Genomic DNA, 20,571 nt, shown 5'->3' with positions numbered 1-20,571 from the left:
TTTGTGAAACACCTATTCCATTATTATTGCTATCATTTCTCTCTCACTCGTGTCTACCGTCATCCAAGTAACTCATATAATAATTAATTACCTCTCCGTTTTTATTAAACTCAACTATCCTCTAATTTACTCTCACAACACTTCCAACAAACCTAAACCCATCATTCCCTTATCGATTTTGGCCGCCACTATAATGTTTACTGATTGGTGTGTATGTATATGTGTATGTGTGTCACTGGTAGGTGTGGAGTGTGTTTGTTCTTGTATGAAGCAGTAAGGATGTGTGTACACGAGAATGCATGCTGCGAGAGTGTGCATCACGCTATAGCATACGCATATTAATATGCGTATGTTCCTTCGAGAAAGAGTACGTTGAATCAGTATGGCGTGTGTGAGGATGGTATTATTTTCAGAAGTTATTTTCAGAAGGCATTTAACTGGTGGAAATCGCGGAATGGCTGGATGAGTAATGATTGTGGCTGGGATGAGATGACACCCCATAAAGGTAACGTCCCTTTTCAGATCCTATCCTACAACTACCATTCCCTCAGTCAGTCCCATTTCATATCACGTCTTCTGTTATCATGATAAGAGGAGAATGTCGTTGTTGGCTTATGTCCGTATCAGATTTCATCACATTTGATCTTCCTTTGTAGTGATTTCATGGTAGTGTATGTGTAATAGTTTGGCTATCACTTTTCGATCGCATTTCCTTTGCAGTGTAATTCTATTCTGAGAATCGAATTTGTGATCTCTCAAAATAGTAAGGAATATAATATGTGAGGGAGTGAGAAGTTTAAAACGCTATATAAATCAGTAACGTTACCTTCAGATAATCTTATGGCAAATTTTGGCTTTGCAATCCATCAGCTGAGTGCGCAAATTGTAAATGGTCAGAATGCGCCTGTTGGCGTAAGTGAAGAGTTGAAGTCAGCAATAGCTGTTGAAGTACGTGCTCAAATGGTACCGGTTGTAAAGGAGATTGTACGTGAAGTAGTCAGCGAAGTAAGAAGTGTTGTAACAGATGTGGTGAACCCGCTGTATGATGAACTTCGTGACTTTCGAAGTCGAATTCCATTCTCAAATAGTTTGCTATATTCTGCGGGCAATATGCCAATGTATACTAATGGGTCGTCCAGTGCTCACACAAATCGTTCCGATATCTTGGTGAGTTTTATTTTTATTTTCCTTGTATGTAATTATTTTGTAAGCCAATTCATTTGGCTTCATTTGATTTGTTCCTTTTTCTAGTCTTTTTCTCACTTAACATTGTGGACGATTCTTTCATGTAAAGTACTAAACTATCGGTAAATATTTTTACTTTTTTTCATCACATTTATTGAGTTACTTTAAATACCTGCCACACTCTCAAAGTAATTTTACAGGAGAAAAAAGTAGACAGATGCAGTGAAAGTGCTGGACCTTCTCTATCTGTTAATCGTTCAAAAACATACCAGGAAAATAATTTTAGCAGCAAGAGTCAGACTGGATATTTCAAGTACATTTTTGTTGTTCGTCAATGACTTTACATTACTTTGTATAACTGGAGATGATGCATGACCTCGAAACTTTATTGTTGCTGATAATTATTTGTGCTATTAATTGCTATCATTTGTCACAAATTTGTTTGCCTATCCATTTTTAGATTAATCAAAAATTTTATAGGGAACCAAAAGAGCCACGAGCACAGGCATCTACAAGTGACTGTGCAGCATTTAGTTTTATTTATTACAATACAGTTTGTCTTATACCAATATCGACTCTATTGGAACCTGAAAAGTGAAGTTTTGTTTTTATAAATGAGAATTTCATAGAGATTTTTCTATTTCTGAGAACGACAACACTAATTTTTTCCTTAGATAGTTTTCAGTTTTTAACAGAATTGTTTTTAAGTTAAATAAGTTGATTCTCTTATTCATTTCTATATTTAAGTAATGCATTCGTTTGTCAAAAAGTGCCAAAGATATTTCTCGGAAAAGAAGGAGGAAAGATCTCTTTCCTTGTTGACATGAAGTCAGTCAAGTTAAGGGATCTCACGTCTGATAATTTGGGTAAGAAATGATTATTACTTTTTTTCTTTTCATTTAAATTTAATAATTTTGAGTATATCGTATAAAATTTGAATCTATTAACCACGTTGATTTTGTGCAACACATATGAATATAAGTGCTACATACTGCATATATGCACGTTATATTAGGTAATGAAATGCGATCTCCAGCTGAACTTTCGGTAATCGTTTTACTCCCATTTACCATTGAAATCTTTCTGTTGCCGAGTTGTTTAAAAGTCGATGGTTAAAGATTTTAGAGAGTGTTATATGCGAATAAAAGAAAGAAGTGAAAACAAAAGACATCCTTTTTGATTACTAGTATATATTATAGGCTATTGGACCTCAAGATTCGCGGCACACATGAAAACACGGAAATACTTTGTAAAAGATGGTCAAATCACAGGGCGTATTCAGCAGTTTGGACAAGTTTGTCACTTATTGCAAGATTATGATTATATCTTACATCGACAGTACTACTGTCATGGAAATACGATTGGACCAGCAGCGATCCGGAAAAATATTTGGTATCTAACAGGAAAATTAAACGGTGGGCAAGTCGTTGGATGTGCATTAATTTCATATGAAATTGATGACAATGCCACAGTGAAAATATCTAAATTCCGGTACAAATCAGGACCGAATTGTGTAGAAGTAAAAGAGGAAGTACCAGCTGAAGAAATGGATGTTAGTTCTATGCTTACTCCGAATGCTGAATTGCAAAGGTTCGTGGACGGCATGCAAACATTATAACTGCTAGACAGTTTACATTTCTATCAAAGAAATTTCATTTTAAATATATTGCTTATATAATTTACTGTTTAAATATGTATTTGTACTTATGATATTTTAAATATTGAGATGTCAAAAATGCTAAAACGTTTTCTTGCAATTATTTTTTTTAATGATAAATCCGATTTGTATTATCTTATAAATTAAAATGTTTAAATTAATTTTCGACATCTAAATATTCTGAATAAAAGGACTGCCATGTGCAAGAGGGCATGCAGATTATTCATCGATATCTTTTTTTTTAGTATTACTTTTGTTTATCATCGATCTAGAAGAGTGTTTCGAATTGAATTGAACGATTCTGTTGTTTAGTCACTTTGCGTCCTTTAAGAACTTTTTTTATAAAAGACTGTTCTTAACTTGAGTTAAATCCGCTATGTAAAATTTTTGATTCGGGTATTTTAGAATCGTACTAGTCGGTGGGAACCTTTGCTGGATATTCTTATTTTACCTCATACTGTACACCTGTTGCATCTTTGAAAATAAAGTTCTGTAATTTATTTTTGTTTGAATAGATGATTTGTAAATATAATTACGTGGAAAAAATATATGTTTTTATATTAATGTAAAAAGAGCGTTAAGGAAAAGTATGAATTTTTAAGTAATGAATTTTTCTTCGTAATGTCCAGACACAATAGTTTCTTAGAAAAGCAACTGAAATTAAGGCAAAGTTAAAGTCTGGAGTGACTATACGGATTTGAAATTTATTTTTGAGGTGTAAAACCCATGGATTGGTTTACGGAAAAGGAATTATTGGCGACAATAAATGATATGGGTTACGATCTTTCACCCGAAGAATTGATAGTTTTCAAGAAAGGTAACACTGTATTACGTAATTTGGTAGCAGGATTTGTTTAAAAGAAATTAAAATCGGAGGTTGGGTGTTATTGGTCGTAACGAGTAAAAATTATAGAAATGGATCAATTCTTGGATGAGCTGGAACGAGAAAATGAACAACCATCTGAAGACCAAAAGGTGTCGTTCAATTCTCTGATGAAAAATGTTGCTCAGTTGGCTGATTCTGGTTTGTTTTGAAAACATAATTGGATCCTATATATTTTAGAATGAAATATTCGGCTTACAGCTTCCAGTGATATGGAGTAATATCGAGTCAAAAAGCATTTTAAAACAAATTTTTGATGGAACGAAAATTTAATTTCTTTTTACTTAGACGTGCCGTGCAGCTATGATAGAGAAGGATTGTTTTATGCGGAACAGTATCGTCATCTTCCATCTTATGAAGATCTTGAATTGCGTAAGAAGCAAGCGAATATCGCACGATCTTCTGTATCCATCAATGTAAAAGTTTGAATTGATTTATGATAGAAAAGCTAGTAGAGTTTTTGGATTTTTGTTGCGAAAAATGTTGCCTTTTTTTACGAAAATTATTTACATGCTCTGTTTTTCATATCCTTTGATTTTTTAATGTGTGGCTTATAAAAGAAATTTCATAATTAAGTTTTGCAGCGAATATTAAACCGCGATGAAATAGTGAACATTTTGGATGATGGGTATCGTTATCTTCGGCAAATTACTGAAGATAACAATCGCTTGCAAGAACTAGTAATATTTTAGCAATTATTTTTAGAAATTGAAGGATACGTAGAATTAAAAAAAAAAAGTTTAATGAATAGATTTCCAGAATAGTCGTCTCGAGGAAAGTTTGTACCGTAGTCGTGTAAGGTCACTTTCACCTGATAAAGACAAGCAGAACTTTGCTTCTACTCAAGCAATAAATGATATGAAAGGTATCTTCTTGAAAATTGTGGGCTATTTTATTTTATCCTTTTTTAGGTTCTTATTTGCGCGTAACAAACATTTTTTCTAACCTGTCGTATGTTTTTCCTTTTTAATGAATCCATTATTATAAAAGCTAAGCTTTCTAAACCGACCTGAAGAAGTTAGCATAAATATGAATAAAATACGATTTTGATAAATTCTTGTTTTCGTTTTTTACAGAACATATCGATGAAGCGAAAAGTGAAGATGCACTAATTGCTGTGGATCCTGGCAATTTTTTACGATTCGTATTTCATTTTGCTATCAAAAGTCCTTAATCTTTCCATAAACCTGTATAATTTCAATATTTTCAGCTATACGGCCGATACTGCATCCAGTTCCAGGCGGAGTACCGTTTCGACATGATCCTGTAAAGAAATATGAATTATACAGAAAAGGATGGCTGGAGAATCCTCCTCCAGGTGAGAAAAAGCGATTATCATTGAGATGGAAAGTGCGAGAGTTCATGCTGCGACGAGACGTATCCCGAGTTAAACCTGTAGATTTAGCTCGAAGAAGAATATCAAATCCAGATTGGTCTCCACGTCCTTATCTCGACTAAGCAAACCTCGTAGCTACTGTTTCTTTCTTTTTTGTCCTTAATTTTTAAAAGTAAACATTGATATAGCAGTGCCCACACTTTGAAAGAATGTGAACTCATTAAAAGCAACAAATAAAATATAATAGTTTAAAATTAGTTTTTATATAAAGCTTTTCTTAATACCTTTTTTCTTTTTTCCGGTCACTTTTTTTGATGCTGCCATTGATCTGTTAAAATTTCCATATCAGTGTAAATAAATTCTGCACATACAATAACATTTAGCGCATATTTTCTAAAGTTCAATGGGTACCGCTGTTTGAACCCAATTTTTGTCCCTACAATACACATGACGGTACTGTCTTGATTTTCTCAGATGATCACATTTTGTTGGTAACAAAATGCATGAAAAGTGCAAAAGATTTGTTGGATGTTCAATCTATTTTTGACTTTTATCTTGATTCATTATCCATCAGTTTAACAACGTTAGGGGAACAGGAATTCAAATAATTACTTCTTACGGAGGCAAGTTGGACGTCATTAGAACATTTGTTCTCATTGAACTGGCTGGTTGGTCGATTTTCAGCGATGATACTCTGTCGCCTACCGAAGAATACAGCCCTGAAAACTGTCCTAATTTCCATCTATTATATGACTATGAACCGGTTTGAAATGGTTCTTCCTTTCTGTGGAATATTCCATGCATTTCCAAGTTGCCAATGTATTTCAATCATTATTTTTAGTTGTTTCTTTTCTTGTGAAATAAATATAATTGTTCCTAAACAAACTTTGAAATCTATGGTGAATTTTCGAAATTCCCCAGATCTTATAAAAAATACTTTAGCCATTACAGACTTTCATCGAGAATCAAAGTGAAGTTTCCTTCCATGGTCATTTTCACGATTCTTCAGATTGTTGGAATTCTTCCTATATTTTCAAGCATAAGCCTACTTGATTTCTCGAGAAGGAAATGTGTCTTAAAGTTTGAAAGGAATGGAAGGATTTGTAATTGAGATTTAGAAATTTGGGGTTCAAGCAATCGTATTATTGAAATGAGGTTTTTTTTTTTTGTTTTTATTGATGTTAAGATGCTATACTCTGGCCAATTGTGCTAATTTTTTTCGTCCCAAAGACGCCTATTGAATATTTCATGTGCTCAGTTTTTCTGCAAATTAATAAGTTTTTTGGTCGAAATGTTAAAGTTGCCGTTGTTTGAAGTAATCAGTTTGGTAATTCACTGTAAAGTAAAATTTGATTTTAATAACTGATTCAAAATTAGAATTTTAAAAATTCCCAAATGCTGTCGTAATCGGTAATTGCGCAATATTGAAAGAGGTAAGGTGAGAGAGGAGAAAAGGATTCCCATGGCCTTGTTTGCATCTCTAAACCATCATATTCCATCTAAGGTTGACTGACGGAGATTGTCAAGATAAGCGAATGATGGCAAAAAGTTTTTTCTATACTACCCGCCCGCTTTATCTTTGTATGTCTTCTCTCCCTCCCCTTTCCCATTTCATCAAATTAAACATTTCTTATAAGATTTCCAATTGGTCAAGATTTCAAAGAGATTCAAATGTTCCACTCTTTCATATACATATTACTAACAAATCTGTACTGTTCGTTTTTTTTTTTTTTTTTTTTTTTTTTCAGCTACATGCCCTGCTTTCCTTAAGCTCATCTTATGCTCACACACATTATATTAGTTTAATTAAAGAAAAGCAAATATCATGGACAGTCAAATTTAATTTGAAAAATGAATAAATGTTCAGAGCAATGACTCATTCTATCTATGCAAGTGACAGTCAGCCTTCCATATCCACAGGGCATGTATACGCAGTTGTAGAGATGGCAGAGAAAAGTTGATACTTCTTGTTGACAATACTGTAATTCTAATCGATACTCTGTTAGATTGAGGAATTACCTTGACGAGATACAAGTGTTAAGGTGATTTCTGTTAATAGGTAAAGCAGTGGAAGGATAATATAGCATTAACTTCTACCATCTTCCCAATTGCTGTGCGATATGAAATTCCTTGTGTGGATATCTTTCATCTGAAACATTTAAATTTTACAGAAATTGAATTCTTTATGGGTTTAAAAAAATTGTAGAAATGTCTGGAATTCAATTTGTAATGCTAAAATGGAAGTCGATTTGCAAATATTTTCTCATAGATTTTCCACTCGTTTAAAATCATTTTTACAATTTTTTTTTTCTGATGTTAATGATTGAAGTGCAGTAAAAAGACTTGGCTTTTTAAATTTCTTTCGTATCATCAAAAAGTGAAGTGTTGTAAACGATACAAATAACATATGACGACTACTACCTGCTGGTCAAGTAAAATGGTTATAATTTCAGTATTTGCAGAAAAATGGAGAAATTGAAATGTTGTATACAAACATATGCATGGGGTAAAAAAGGTATGACAAGTGAGGTGGCCCGAGTATATGCTATGGGAGATCCCGATGTAAACATTGATGACAAAACTTCGTATGCTGAGGTATGACCTATTACAACTAGTTCTTTCATTCCTATCATTCTAATATATATTTAGAAGGCAAGTTAACACAAGATGAAATATAACTTATATAATTTAAAGCTGTGGATGGGTACACATCCGGATGGACCATGTCAGATTCAACGATCTCAGAAGAAACTTTCCCAATATATTGCTGAATATGAAAATAGCAATCATAATAAAGTTTCACCCGAAAGGCATCTCCCATTCATTATGAAACTGATGAGCATACACCGTAATTTATCTATACAGGTTCATCCTACAAAGGTTCGTTCCTCTTTTGTTTTTTGAGATATCTGATGAGATCCAAATCGAATTGAAAGCAATAAATAATTTGAGGCCAAAATTAGTTATAGCAATGAAAATTAAACAGAAAGTTAAGGTAGTAAGAGATATTCGTTCGTTTCAGCATTATTCAATAAGATCATAAGTTCCTTTGGAAAAAAACTGGAATAATGGAGGCCCAAGTGGAGAATTTCATATTCCATAATCATCAGGTTAATTTCAAATTGTAGCTTTTCTTATTTCCGTCATGAATGAAGTTGTTATAGGAGCAAGCGGCACGGCTAAATGACCGTGATCCAATTCATTATCCGGATAGGAACCATAAACCAGAGCTTGCTTATGCGCTTACTCGATTTGAACTATTGTGCGGGTTTCGACCTGCTGGTCAAATTTGTGCAAATCTTGAAGGTTTTTTAATTATTATAAAGTTTCAGTCCAATTTTTAAGTATTGAAATTTTTAGCTACAAACAATTTAAAACCTATTTTTTTTTTTCATACTTAAGATTTACATCAATTAGATTGATAGCACATCAGCTGCTTGTTCTACATATTAAAATTTTTGTTAACTGATTCTGAAACAAAAGTATTTGAAAATTTATAACTATGCTTTACAGCTTTCCCAGAACTGAAACATCTGATGGGTGAGGACACATCGCAAGCATTCCAAATACTTTCACGGACTGGAATTGATGAAGAGTGTGAAACACTGAAATCTACCCTGGCTGTATGTTTCAAAAAATTTATGAAACATGCTAACGACTCCACTGATAAAACGAAATCATTGCTCGACTCTGTTCTTACGAAGCTCATTTGTGGAAGTTTGTTCTTTCTAAATTTGAAAATCTGACGAAATAAGTAATGCTTTTCATCAACTTAGAATAGTTTCTTTAAGTTACAAAGAGAATAAATAAAGTGAAGTCTTATAAGATTACCAATGACAACTTTATACTGAAGGAAAAACCTCAAAATGAGTTTGAAAATGTCTTCTTGACTTTCTTATTGATTTCGCTTTCCTAATTTTGAATAAATTAAAAAAGGAATTTTCTCCAAAAATAGAAATTTTAAGTGTTTTAATTTTCTTTGATAATTTTTGATTTACAGTCATAATTTGAAAAGAAATTGTCATTATTATATTATAATCAGAATTATGACATCTGTAATTATGGGAATGTTCTCAAATTTTTCAAACATAATTTAAAACAAGCTAAAAAATTTCAATTTCCTTTAAAATCTTACCTGTTCCTGAGTAATGTCCGGATTAAATATCAATTGTTGAAAAATATAGAAAATTTGAAATATAAAATTATAGCGCGTGGATCCCTTAGCGAAGAGACGGTAGCAGTAGTTCAGAAAATGTCTCAAGATTTTCCTGGTGACATTGGCTGTTTTGTACCGCTGCTTCTCAATCACATTATTTTATCTCCTGGAGAATGTTGTTATTATGGCGCTCAAGAACTTCATGCTTATCTTTCCGGAGGTTCATCTTACCAGTATAATTTTTTTCCATGTAGGTCTTTTCTTCACACTGAACTGACTCAGTGGAACTGGATATCACCATTTCTTCTTCAGAATGTATAGAATGCGTTAGTTGTTCGAACAACACAATTCGAGCAGCATGCACATCAAAATTCATCGACATTGATACTTTGTGCGAAGTTCTAAACTACCGGATGACCGATCCATCATTTTATATTGTGTCTCCAGCTGTTTTAAAAAATTTCCCACATATTCGAGTTTACGATCCCGATTGCGAGGACTTTACACTTCATGAAGTTAAAGTGAATTTATCATCCTTTTCGTTTTCGTTTTTTATGTGAATGATAACTTTGGGAAAAAACTGTTTCTCTAATAATGAATGATGTCCTTGAGCATAAAAAGAGAAAGAAAAAGAGTAGAAATTACCGTCCTTAAAGTAATTGAAAATCAAGGTGATTAAGAATAGTTAAAATTAACTAGTTAATTTTAAATATTCTTAATATCTTATTCTTAACTATTCTTAACTCGTCCTAGTTTAGCCAGAAGCTTTAGAACTTTTTCAGTACTTGTCTTATTGAATATGATTCATCTGCAGTTTATTTTGAGTTATATGTAAAATGAACTAGTCCATACTTATTTATTGGCAAGTCTTTTCCTGCACTTTCAGGTACCATCATCTACGACAGCAAAAATATTTATTCCAAGCCTAGAATGTGGTAGCATCATGTTAGTGGTGGAGGGCGAAGGCATCATCGAAAGTTTTTCTGTGAAACAGAAAGCACGAAAATCTCTGACGGTGAGGCGTGGCGATGTAATTTATATAGAATCATGTGCCCAACTATGCTTCATGGAATGCACTCAAGACATCTTAGCATATAGAACGTTTAGCTATGAGGAAGGACCTGACCATTTGCTTTACAACACTGATGGTAAGACAATGTCGCAGACGACTCGTGTCACAGCTCCAATGAAGGGTCGTATCAAGCCTTTAATTATGGATGATGATGCGGAAATGTTTGATATTGAGAATGAAATGGATGGAATCTGCTAAAATATGCAAAATCACAATAATATAGTTCTTAACTATGACTTGATTAAAATCTTTATTGATATTCATATATTTGATAATACATTCATTACCAATCAAAGCATTCAAGTGAAAAAATCTTCATTTTGTTTCCAACACTCACATATAATGCATTTTCTTCTAAGACTAACCATTACCTACATGAATAGATTTTTAGTCACTGATGTTTTTGAGGTGTTCATAATAGGCGTAAATAATAAGTAATGAAATGGGCAATACAAATGTTGTCGGACCATCCTTAAGAGCAATAATGATCTGTTGCATAATGACTTTTCACTGGTGGTGCATTCACTTACATGTTAACAACATATGCTACGATACAGTATTGCACGCTTGCCAAGTTGCTTCTGTAATTGTTTTATTCGAGAAACATATTCAAGTGAGATATGACTGTGCTTTCAAATTCCATTTGTCCTTCCTTGCCTTATGATTTCATTTAATAGACAAAAGAAAAATCTAAAAGTTGTATAAACATAAGGGCTATTTGAAGAAATATAACAGCTATCTTTTGTTTAATGGTTAGTAGCGATAGAGATATCGATCGGTTATTTATCTATCGTATTTGAATAAAAGATTCTACACAAGTTTAATCTCTATCTTTATGTAGAATTTCTCAAAATTTCAAACTTATATGATTTATAGGTCAGTTTCTAACAGACATTCAATCTATGCATCAGTTTACTTTCAGTAATACACAATTACAACACAAGTCTCTTGAAGCATTCACTTCAACTTTATTCTCTATCGATATAGAGGCTTTTAAAAGTAACTAAATGAAAAATTCAAATATGAAAAAGTGTACGGAATTCCTCGCCTCAATAGAGCTAGAATATTAAAGGGTAGAATTTAAGAGATCTCAACAACTGATGGTTCAAAAATAGAAGTAACACGCATACTGTTGAAGGAAAAGATATGATAATCAAAGTTCGAAAATTTACTAACGTTTATTAGCAATTCACAACATTGTTCTGCATATAACTGATAACATTATGCTATGCACTATTCTACTGTTACTCATGAGCTTTTCCTTACTTTCCAATTGTTTTATTGACTGACATTCCTACTGATTGTAATTTATTCCTGACATTATTACTTCCAGTGTAACTAATTTCACTTCCAATGCAAAGGTACATTCTCACAAGTCCTTCTTCACTCTCTTTTTTTTTGAAAGTCATTTCTAGAACTTTATACTTTAAAAAAAGACTGGAACAGCAGCACTGGAATAGTCTGACAATGTTCATATAACCCCGCTCTAAGTCGAGAACGAAAGGAAGCCAAGCTCAGGCACCCAAGTTGTTGTGTCGAGAGTGTGCACTGAGTGACAGTGGTATAAGCTGAATGAAAATACAATCCCACAGTATCAATGTTTTATTATCATTATGATGTGACTCGATGACAAGGGTAAAACAATAATTGGGGAGAGGTGGATGAATTAGCCAAAGTAAATTGATATATTTTTATTTAGTACATAGTTAAGTTAAGTTAATCTAAAATATTCTTTTTACTCTACCATTTTATGCAGCTATTGTTGATTTTCTGTGTGAAAATGTAGTTTTTATGCATTAAAAAAATTGCAAAAATACTTTATTAGTTTATTTCAGTTCTTGAAATTTTCTCCATTTAATGACTTTTTTGGTATTCTTTTGTCTCTTCCTCTTTTTTCATCTGCGAAACACATACGTCTTCATTTATTTTTTCGAATTTATCTACTAAATATCATATTGACCTTGGCTTTCCTTGTCTTCATATTGTATACCCAGTCACTTATGTAATAATTATTACATCAATATAAACAACACTAATTATTAATAATATTTGGGTGCATTGTAAAAAACGATCTAAAATATTCAAGTTATCACTGGACTGATCAAGCCTTGTAAATATGAGAAGAACCTGATTAGAAGTACTTTAACAGAAGTTTTCATTTAATGATGAGAGTGAAAAGTTTATTCTTGACTTCTTCAATTATCAATATTGTAAAGAGAGTGCACACTATGCACGAGCCATCTGTTTATAGTGAATCAGGCATAAATTAGTTCCCTCTGCCATCTTTCCTAACTTTTTCTATTCAAAATTTTCTTCAAGCTCATCGAAATTCATTGTATTGCATTGAAGAAGGCAGATTTCAGGATGTTACGTAAACTGAAAACGCAGGTGACGCAAGCCGTAAACAGTGTTACTCCCTCCGAGGTATTTCCCCATCTTGTTTGTTGACCTAGCTTAATCCACAAAAATCATTAAAGTTCTCATTAGCTAAACATATGTTCTGTGTGCTACACAAAACGATTAAAGCGGGATGCAATATCAAGGCAATAGGAAAGGCTGAGGAATAAAAATATCATTGACCATCGGTTAGGGAGATTCAGTGAACAATTGGTCGTTCTTTTACCTTTCTTGTAAAAAAGCGACAAATCATTCGCTGATTCTTTCTGACTTTTCTTGTGCTTCCAGTGATAATGGATTGTCGTTTTACAGCCTCAACACGAGCCACTATTTAATGAAAGTAGCACACCTTCAGAAGGATTTTTATGTCCCGTATGCATGCATTCATTTTCTTCTCCAGATGAGTTGCAGGTGCATTTTCGAGTGCATGCAATTAAACAGGTTAATGTTATCAATTGTGTTTTACTAATGCAATAATTAATTTCATATTTTGCTGCATTTTGTTGTTGGCAGGCCTAGTAGCTATGACATATTAACAATAAAACATTCAGGTATTCTTTCTATCCAGTTCATTTTTCATGAAATATTACTATTTTTTTCAGGTTGGAAAGCAAAAACTCACTGGTTCCTTCTCATTTAGTTCACTTGGTGCGTTTATTTGCTTCAACATTTGAATATGTTTACTAATAGTGTTTTTTTATAATCTAATTCAAGGCTGAAACTCGGTTTCAATAATGGAGGTGTTTTATTTAGAGAATGGTTTTAATGAATCAGATGCACTTCATCTCGAGTTGGACATGAAAGAACTTAAATCGCAACTGCAAGACGAGAAGCGCTATTCAGTGGAATTAAAAAAAGAGCTTGATAGGTTGCATGGTCTCATCGCAAATCAAACAGAAATATCTGAGGTATGTAAGTAGCTTTTAATATTCCACATTTAATCTTTCATTCGAAAGAAAAGGCTAATGACAAATGTTTTCTATTTCATTTTTTCAATTTACTTGATATTTTTCTATCAGTTTACTTGGTATTATTTGCATTTTTTTTCACTAAGTTTGTTAAATTCTATTGAAATTTCAGGACGAAATACCTTATCTTACACAGCAAATGCAAATGCTCGAAGCTGGCAAAGCCTTAGGTTTTTCTTTTTTTTTTTTTAATTTTATTAAAGGAAGCTTGATTTTATTAAAAGGAGTATTTCGTATTTCTAAGAAGGATTGCCGTTTTATTTCCAGCAACAGAACGAATGCTTGAAATGGAAAAAGAAACAAGGGGGATGAGCCGACAGGTTGAACAACTGAAGCAAGAAAAAAGTAGGTTGATCGAAAAAATTGGAGAACTTTTGACAAAGATTGCCAGTAAAACAGATGAAATCGAAGAGAAAAATAACGAAAAAGCTCTTCTGGGTGATGAGCTAGTGCGCTACAGGGAAGAGATACAGAATTTGGAACTAGAAATCGAAGACTTACGACGAAAACTCGATCAAAGGTGAATTGTAGGTTGTAAAAGTTTTTAATTCTTTATGGTTTTACTTTAGTTTTATTATTTCTCTGTCTTACTTAACTCATTTTAGACCATCAGAAGATGACGTCAGCGTGCTTAGGAAGGAACTAGTACATGCACAGCAACTAATGGACACAATAACACAGGAAAAAGAAGAAAAAATTAAGAAAGATGTCGGTACAATACGCAATATGGAGCAAGATCATAAAAAGTAGGCTGTTTTAGTTTGAGATGCTAAATTTATATCGTTGCATGAAAAATATTTTGAAAAAGCTTTCGAAAGTAAGGTTCTTGTTAAAAAATACATCAACATCTTTTCAGGTTAACAGGTGAAATTGCGATTTTAAAAAGTAATATTGAAGCCCTCAAGAATACGATTTCCAGGTGAGTTAATAAGTTAATGTCTTGTCATTTTATTGATTACATGATGAATTTCCGTGGCCTCGACTTCATATGTAACTGTAGAATTGTTTAGATATGATGGTGGATCTGAGAGACTTATCGGAGAAATCAACGCTTTCAGAAAAGTTTGGGAAGTATGTTGTTCGTCGAGTTTCTGTGCATCTCAGTGTTGCAGTTTATTGTAAATTTCAATTGCAGGAGAAAGCCACAAATTCAGCTGAAAGAATCCTTGATGCTTGTAGGAAAATCGACGATTTAGAAATTACTGTGAATGGATGCCGGAAAAAAATCATAGATAATGGGACTGAAAAAAACAAGTTGTCGGAACTTGAAGATGCAAGAAATTCTCTACTGGAGGTAATATCGGCAGTAATAGTTTCAGTGAATATTTTATTGATATTGCTTTGCGTATCAGTAAAAATTATTTGAAGTGGACTACGATATAATTCTCTTCATCTTTAAATCATTCTTTTTAAATTTAGGTTTCAAAGCAAAATGAAAGGTACACGAATAAAAGTACGCTTTGGAATGTATCTGAAGCTATAAAAGTGTTTGTTTATTATGCTAGCGATATGATACCTGATTCATGGTTTCAGGTGGAAAAAGAACGTAATAGTTTACAACAAGAAATCGTGTCATTATTCGCTTTGCTGGATGAACAAAAGCAGAATTATGCGGAAAAAGTTCAAGATAATTTGATAAATAATTTTTCGTAAAAGTTTCAAAAATGATTTTATTCCTGCTGCATAAAATGACCACAATAATTTTTCAGAAAATACAAATAATTAAGAATGAGGAAACGATATCTGAGCATCGAAAAGAAATTGAACAATTGAAGAAAAACATTTCCAAATTGGAAGCTTCTTTGAACGAAGCATCCACAATCGAAGGTATACTGAAGCAGAATTTGAAAGAAGCAAAGGCGAAGGAATCACTTCTGATGCAAAAAGTTTGTTGTTGTTATGCAAATATAGTTCTTAGTAGTTATTTAATAATTACTTTTTACATGAATTTTTTATTTTATTATTCATTATTTCGATGCTCTACAAAATTCTCGTAACGGAGTTTTATTCATGACTTCAAGATATTCAAAAAAGGTTTTTTCTAGATTTCTGAAGGCAACGGAGTGGAGAATTTAGCAATGAAACAAATGCATAAGGAGAAAATGGCACTCGAGGAAACAGTAAATAGGTTGAATGAAACTTTGAAGTCTTTAAATACCTCGCATGAAAATGCAATATCTCAGCATGAAGAGAGCTGGAAAAAGAATATAGAGGCTGAAAAGGAGAAAATGAAGAAGCTAGAAAATGAACTGAGCAATTTGCACTGTAATTACATTTCTGCTGAGGAAAAGAATAAAAAAGTTTGTAATTCTACACTCCTTTTTTTCTCGAAAGATAAAGGGATACCAAAGGCGAGTAAACGTCTGCGTTTGGTATTCCCTTACCTTTTGTATGATATTTAAAAAACTTTTTTTTTTTTAAAAAATAAATACTATTTTTTTTTTTTTAAATAAATAACATTCCTTTTTTTTTTATTTAAAAAAAAAAAAGTTTATTATTTAATAAAGTTCCATTTCTCACCACTTATGGGAATTGTACATTGCTATTGATTCGCATTAATGATATTATAATTTCGACATTGTTTAATTGCAATATTTTAATTTTAGTTTAAAATATATCTTAAAATCTAATATGGAGAATATTATTGAAAAAACAGATGTTGGACTAAAAGTTTCAGGTGCATCGCACAGTGACGTCAAAGATCAGAATTTGTTCACTTAATGGTGTATCAATCCCCATTTTAACTCTTATGTAAAGTATATTATTCTAGTTATCTGCATTGCTAGAAGAAAGAACGACGACAAGTGAGGAAAAGAATAAAATAATCGAAACGGAACGTATCAAATTGAAGTCAGCTGTTGAAAAGCTCGCGCTAATGGAGGAAAAAGCCTTACAGTTGGTTAGTTATTTCCATTTAATTTGCTAAGTTTGAATACGATTATTGAATCAATGACTCCAAATTTATATGGTGATACAATATAGTCATGCATTATTATTATGTATTGCATTTTCATTTGATAAAAAAAAATGAGTTGACGGAAAAATTGTACTATTATTTCTTTTCCATATTTTACTTTCGAAAAATATTGATCATACTAATGCTTCCCGCTATCTGCATATGAGTTATTAAAGTTTTCCAGCTGTCCTGGAATTCAGCAGTATTTATAGGATAGCGAACTGCGTGAAAAAGAAACTGCTGCCATCAGGCGTAATGAAGAATATATGCAATTAAAAGAAACAATGAAAGAGATGCAATCAGAAATGAAGGAAATAAAAATAGCGAAAAAAAAGGTTTAGTTTTGGTTGTTTTATCTTCTTTCGCATATTTCGAAGCCATTTTTGGCAAGTTTTTCAATATACTTTGTTACGTAAAGACAACATTGAGAGATACTTTTTCCAACTGCATTTTCCTAAGACAACATTTTTACAAATTGTCGAAAAGTAAGAAGAAAATTCAGTGATAGGATAGAGTCTGAAATCATACTTGTGTGTTTCCGTTTTCAGTCAGCATCAAAAGCTTCAATCTGATACAGTAGATAGAGCTGTAACGTTATTTCAGTTAGAATGCGATTTAGCGGAACAAAGAGAAAGTTCGAAGGAGAATGTATGCCAACTGCAGAAAGAACTTTTCACATGTGAACAAGAGAAAATTGTGCTAAAGGAACAATTTGAAAATATTTTGCAGCAATTTTCTGCTCTGGTATGTTACGATATTGGAACATTTACAATTTTTGGTTTTGGTTAATATGAATGATCTCTAGCCAATTTAAAAAAATATTACTGACAGTTGTCTTTCTATTAACCTTGCTTTATCTTTTTTGATATTTTTATTTATTTATTTATTTTTTGATATTTTTTTTGATGTCATATTCTGGATATATTGTAGAATGAAGAATGTTCAAGATGTAAGGATAATGAAGTTGAATTATTGGAAAACATGAGCCAAAAAGAACTATTAATAAAGGTAAATGCACCAAAATATGATAGGATAACATTCTTTTCTGGACACTTTAGCTATCGATTGCAGATTTATTTTTTATTTAGGAGAATTTCTCCTTGAAAATAGTATTTTGGTTCTTTTTCTAGCTAATCAACTATGGAAGTTACAAAATTTAGTGTAAAAGTAAGTTTTAACCTGTCTAGGTACGAATTATATCCCAAAAAGATATGCCTTTCTTTACGGTTTAGGAAATTGAACGATTTAAAAATTAAGAAATAAAAAGTTCGACAAAATATATACATGATTGAAATTCAATTATTATAGGAATTAGAACAAAATATCAGGAGTTTAATGGCTGGATTGGAATGTGAAAGGCATAATCATGATAAGTCTATAAAAGATTTGCAGTATGAACTAAGCCAACTTCAACAGGAGAATACGGCAATATTGACCGCGAAAGAAAGAGTTATATTTTTGTTTCTCGTGATATTGATTGCGATATTTCATAAAGTGATGAAAATTTTCTTTAGTTTCATTGTTAGGGAATTAAATGGTGGCGTGTTTTGAAGTTAGAGAGGGGAGTGAAAGCAGAATCTGTGATATAAATAGAACTTCGTCGAGAACAAGAGTAGCTCCAAACTTTTGGACACTGGTAAAGGGTTTTCAAAATACAAAATTAACAGAATGATATCAGTTACTATTTGCGTGCAGAAGTATTTCTGGGATGTATGTGTTTCCAGGAATTGGTGATTCAAATGGAAACAGTTTCTGAATTGAAGGAGGAACTTCATGCTAAGGAGAGGCAGTTATCTGACATAATGCAGGAGATGGTAAAGTTACTGTTTTTAAACGTATTTCTAAATTAGTTTCGTCACCGAAATTGCTAGCATTAATACTGTTGAGCATCTCTGCATTGCAAAATGTGATAACATGCTCACTGCGTGAATCTATTGTGAATTACAGTCATGCATAGCAGCTTGCAGTGAAATCTGTAACTTAAAACTTTTTTACAGTAATCAGCTACTAGTAATGGTTCCTGCAAAAGTATATTCAAAAATTCATAAATAAATTGATATTGTGGATAAAAATATTTGATTCACAGGAAAGGGTACGTAATGAATTGCGCTCAAAAGAAGAAGGAAGATATACTCTGGAAAATGACGCATTAAAATTGAAGAGGCAAAACGTGGAGGTATTTGGATTCAAAGCTTTTTCTGATATGTTCTGAAAATTTTCAAATTTTGTTTCTTTGTATTGCAGTTGCGGAAGGAATTGGATCAGCTTGAAAAAAGCACATCACAACTCAAAAATGATTTTGAAAAAGAAACTAATTTGCTGAAAAACAGTTTGGTTTGTTTTTTTTTTTAGTTCTAAATGCACTCTATTGCATGGTTTTTTGTTGATTTTTTTTTATATATGAAATTTCCTTGCAGGAAAACTGTGAAAAGAATAAAGAAGAAAGCCTGTCGAGACTTCATGTGCAGTTGGAAGCAGAAAAAAATAGGCTAAAGGAGATTTCAAAAGATAATGAAGAAAAAGATGAAATTTTGAAGCGTATAAATGATGATTTAAAAAAGGCCAATGAAGATTCAAATAAATTAATCATTCTTCAAAGCGGTAGGTTTTCCTGTTCTCTTAATGTTACTATTTTGTCACGGAAATCCTTTTGAAGAATCCTGTTAAATTGATGTAAAATTGATCAATTGCTGTAATATTTACCTGCAGAATTGGAGAAAAAGAAAACAGAATGGTTACAAGAAAAACGAGCATTGCAAGAAAGGTTGGTGTGATGCTTTTGCACTGCACTCGATAAAACTTAGGGTGGACAAAAAACTTCTGAGCAAAAAAAATTGGGAAGTTTACTCAGTTTTCAGGTGTTTAACAGCAGAAAATGATCTGGAGTTTGAACGCGAGCGAGCTATTGTAAACAAGAGAAATTTCGATGATGTTCAAACTGCTATTCGAGAACTTGGACGAGTGAATCAAAATTTGCAGGTTAGACTTATACAGTATCCATTTCGTGCTGCTGATTTGTAAATTAATAGTTTTCCACAAAAAAGAAAACTTTTTTGTAATAAATAATTCAGAAAATAAATAATTTTTCAACTGTAAGGTCATAGCAAGCTTTGATACACTGCTTTAACTTCAGTTCTTTATCATGAAATTCTGAATGAATAACAGGTGTGAAATTGTAACTTTTCTATCACTTTGCTTATTTTACGGTGCATGATTTAAAATATTTTGATATTTTGGATTACTTAAAATTTTAATATTTTAGATGGATTTTGCAAAGCAAATATCACGTAAATGGTTGGAAGATTCAGAGGCCATAAATTGTCATACTTGTGACAAACCATTTACTCTTACAAATCGCAAACATCATTGTAGACAATGTGGACAAATATTTTGTGCCTCGTGTTCGTCGTTCACAGCTAAAATTGCGTCATCAAGAAATCCGGTTCGTGTTTGTAATGCATGTCACGAAGAAATTATGCATCGATAATCTCAAATTCTTGGGTTTTCCCAGGGGCACATTTAAACAGTGCTTCTCTTTTTCTGAGTAGGCAATATCTCTTACTGTATAGATATATTTGTTAACTTTTGCGGTTCATTTAGTATTATTTATTTGTTGATGAATTGTATACATAATTCTAAATATAATCAGGATCTATTTTATTTTACTAAATTCTTTGACTTTTCTAGTTTTTTTGGAAAGTTTGTCTACATATGCATGATTTTGATTAACTGATGTGCAGCTAGAAAATATTTTTGTTTAGTAATCCTTCAACTCTTTTTTTTGAAATCCGTCTTTCTTAACTGCAAAAATTTTAATCTCCACTTATTTGTGCCTTCAAACTTTATATAATTGTAATTGGTGAAACTGTTTTTCGCTAAATTTTTCGCGAACGGAAGTTTATATTGTTCACTCTTCCCTATTTATATATGCTGTGATATTAAAGTAGTTGTTATCCTGTTC

At 32.2% G+C, this 20,571-nt stretch overlaps 4 protein-coding genes across 5 annotated transcripts; all 4 read left to right on the top strand.

Annotated features, from left to right (window-relative positions):
- Positions 1 to 462: 462 nt before the first annotated feature.
- On the top strand, positions 463 to 2,803 carry Bm10014 (Uncharacterized protein; the record flags this gene model as incomplete). The annotated part of the gene is made up of 6 exons (XM_001902000.2): positions 463 to 505; positions 833 to 1,167; positions 1,386 to 1,498; positions 1,666 to 1,779; positions 1,933 to 2,051; positions 2,385 to 2,803. 6 exons carry the CDS (start codon positions 463 to 465, stop codon positions 2,801 to 2,803), a joined length of 1,143 nt encoding a protein of 380 aa, XP_001902035.2.
- Positions 2,804 to 3,568: 765 nt separating this feature from the next.
- Bma-hyls-1 (Uncharacterized protein) lies at positions 3,569 to 5,183 on the top strand (the record flags this gene model as incomplete). 2 transcript variants are annotated; one of them, XM_001902002.2, is made up of 7 exons in its annotated part: positions 3,569 to 3,659; positions 3,756 to 3,866; positions 4,014 to 4,141; positions 4,310 to 4,405; positions 4,485 to 4,590; positions 4,802 to 4,852; positions 4,936 to 5,183. In XM_001902002.2, 7 exons carry the CDS (start codon positions 3,569 to 3,571, stop codon positions 5,181 to 5,183), a joined length of 831 nt encoding a protein of 276 aa, XP_001902037.1. The 2 variants fall into 2 exon arrangements, with proteins under 2 accessions (XP_001902037.1, XP_042937617.1); XM_043081683.1 differs by lacking the exon at positions 4,936 to 5,183 and having other exon boundaries at positions 4,802 to 4,899.
- A 2,344-nt stretch (positions 5,184 to 7,527) lies between these two features.
- Bm1963 (Uncharacterized protein) lies at positions 7,528 to 10,487 on the top strand (the record flags this gene model as incomplete). Its single annotated transcript, XM_001902003.1, has 7 exons — positions 7,528 to 7,656; positions 7,756 to 7,941; positions 8,226 to 8,367; positions 8,575 to 8,778; positions 9,270 to 9,437; positions 9,530 to 9,738; positions 10,104 to 10,487. The coding sequence occupies 7 exons, from the start codon at positions 7,528 to 7,530 to the stop codon at positions 10,485 to 10,487; spliced, it is 1,422 nt and encodes a 473-aa protein (XP_001902038.1).
- A 2,166-nt stretch (positions 10,488 to 12,653) lies between these two features.
- Positions 12,654 to 20,097, top strand: Bma-eea-1 (Uncharacterized protein; the record flags this gene model as incomplete). The annotated part of the gene is made up of 25 exons (XM_043081682.1): positions 12,654 to 12,713; positions 12,999 to 13,127; positions 13,289 to 13,334; positions 13,440 to 13,594; positions 13,767 to 13,824; positions 13,922 to 14,174; positions 14,260 to 14,400; positions 14,511 to 14,573; positions 14,665 to 14,725; positions 14,790 to 14,948; positions 15,188 to 15,274; positions 15,364 to 15,540; positions 15,700 to 15,954; positions 16,425 to 16,553; positions 16,823 to 16,945; positions 17,214 to 17,354; positions 17,541 to 17,618; positions 17,919 to 18,059; positions 18,335 to 18,424; positions 18,697 to 18,786; positions 18,855 to 18,944; positions 19,028 to 19,211; positions 19,320 to 19,374; positions 19,469 to 19,589; positions 19,873 to 20,097. The coding sequence occupies 25 exons, from the start codon at positions 12,654 to 12,656 to the stop codon at positions 20,095 to 20,097; spliced, it is 3,111 nt and encodes a 1,036-aa protein (XP_042937616.1).
- Positions 20,098 to 20,571: the final 474 nt, after the last annotated feature.

Source organism: Brugia malayi (assembly GCF_000002995.4).
Source record: "Brugia malayi strain FR3 genome assembly, contig: Bm_v4_Chr4_scaffold_001, whole genome shotgun sequence".
Lineage (NCBI taxonomy): Eukaryota > Metazoa > Nematoda > Chromadorea > Rhabditida > Onchocercidae > Brugia > Brugia malayi.
Note: the sequence above shows the minus strand (reverse complement) of the source record. Positions and strands in the feature narration are given on the sequence as shown.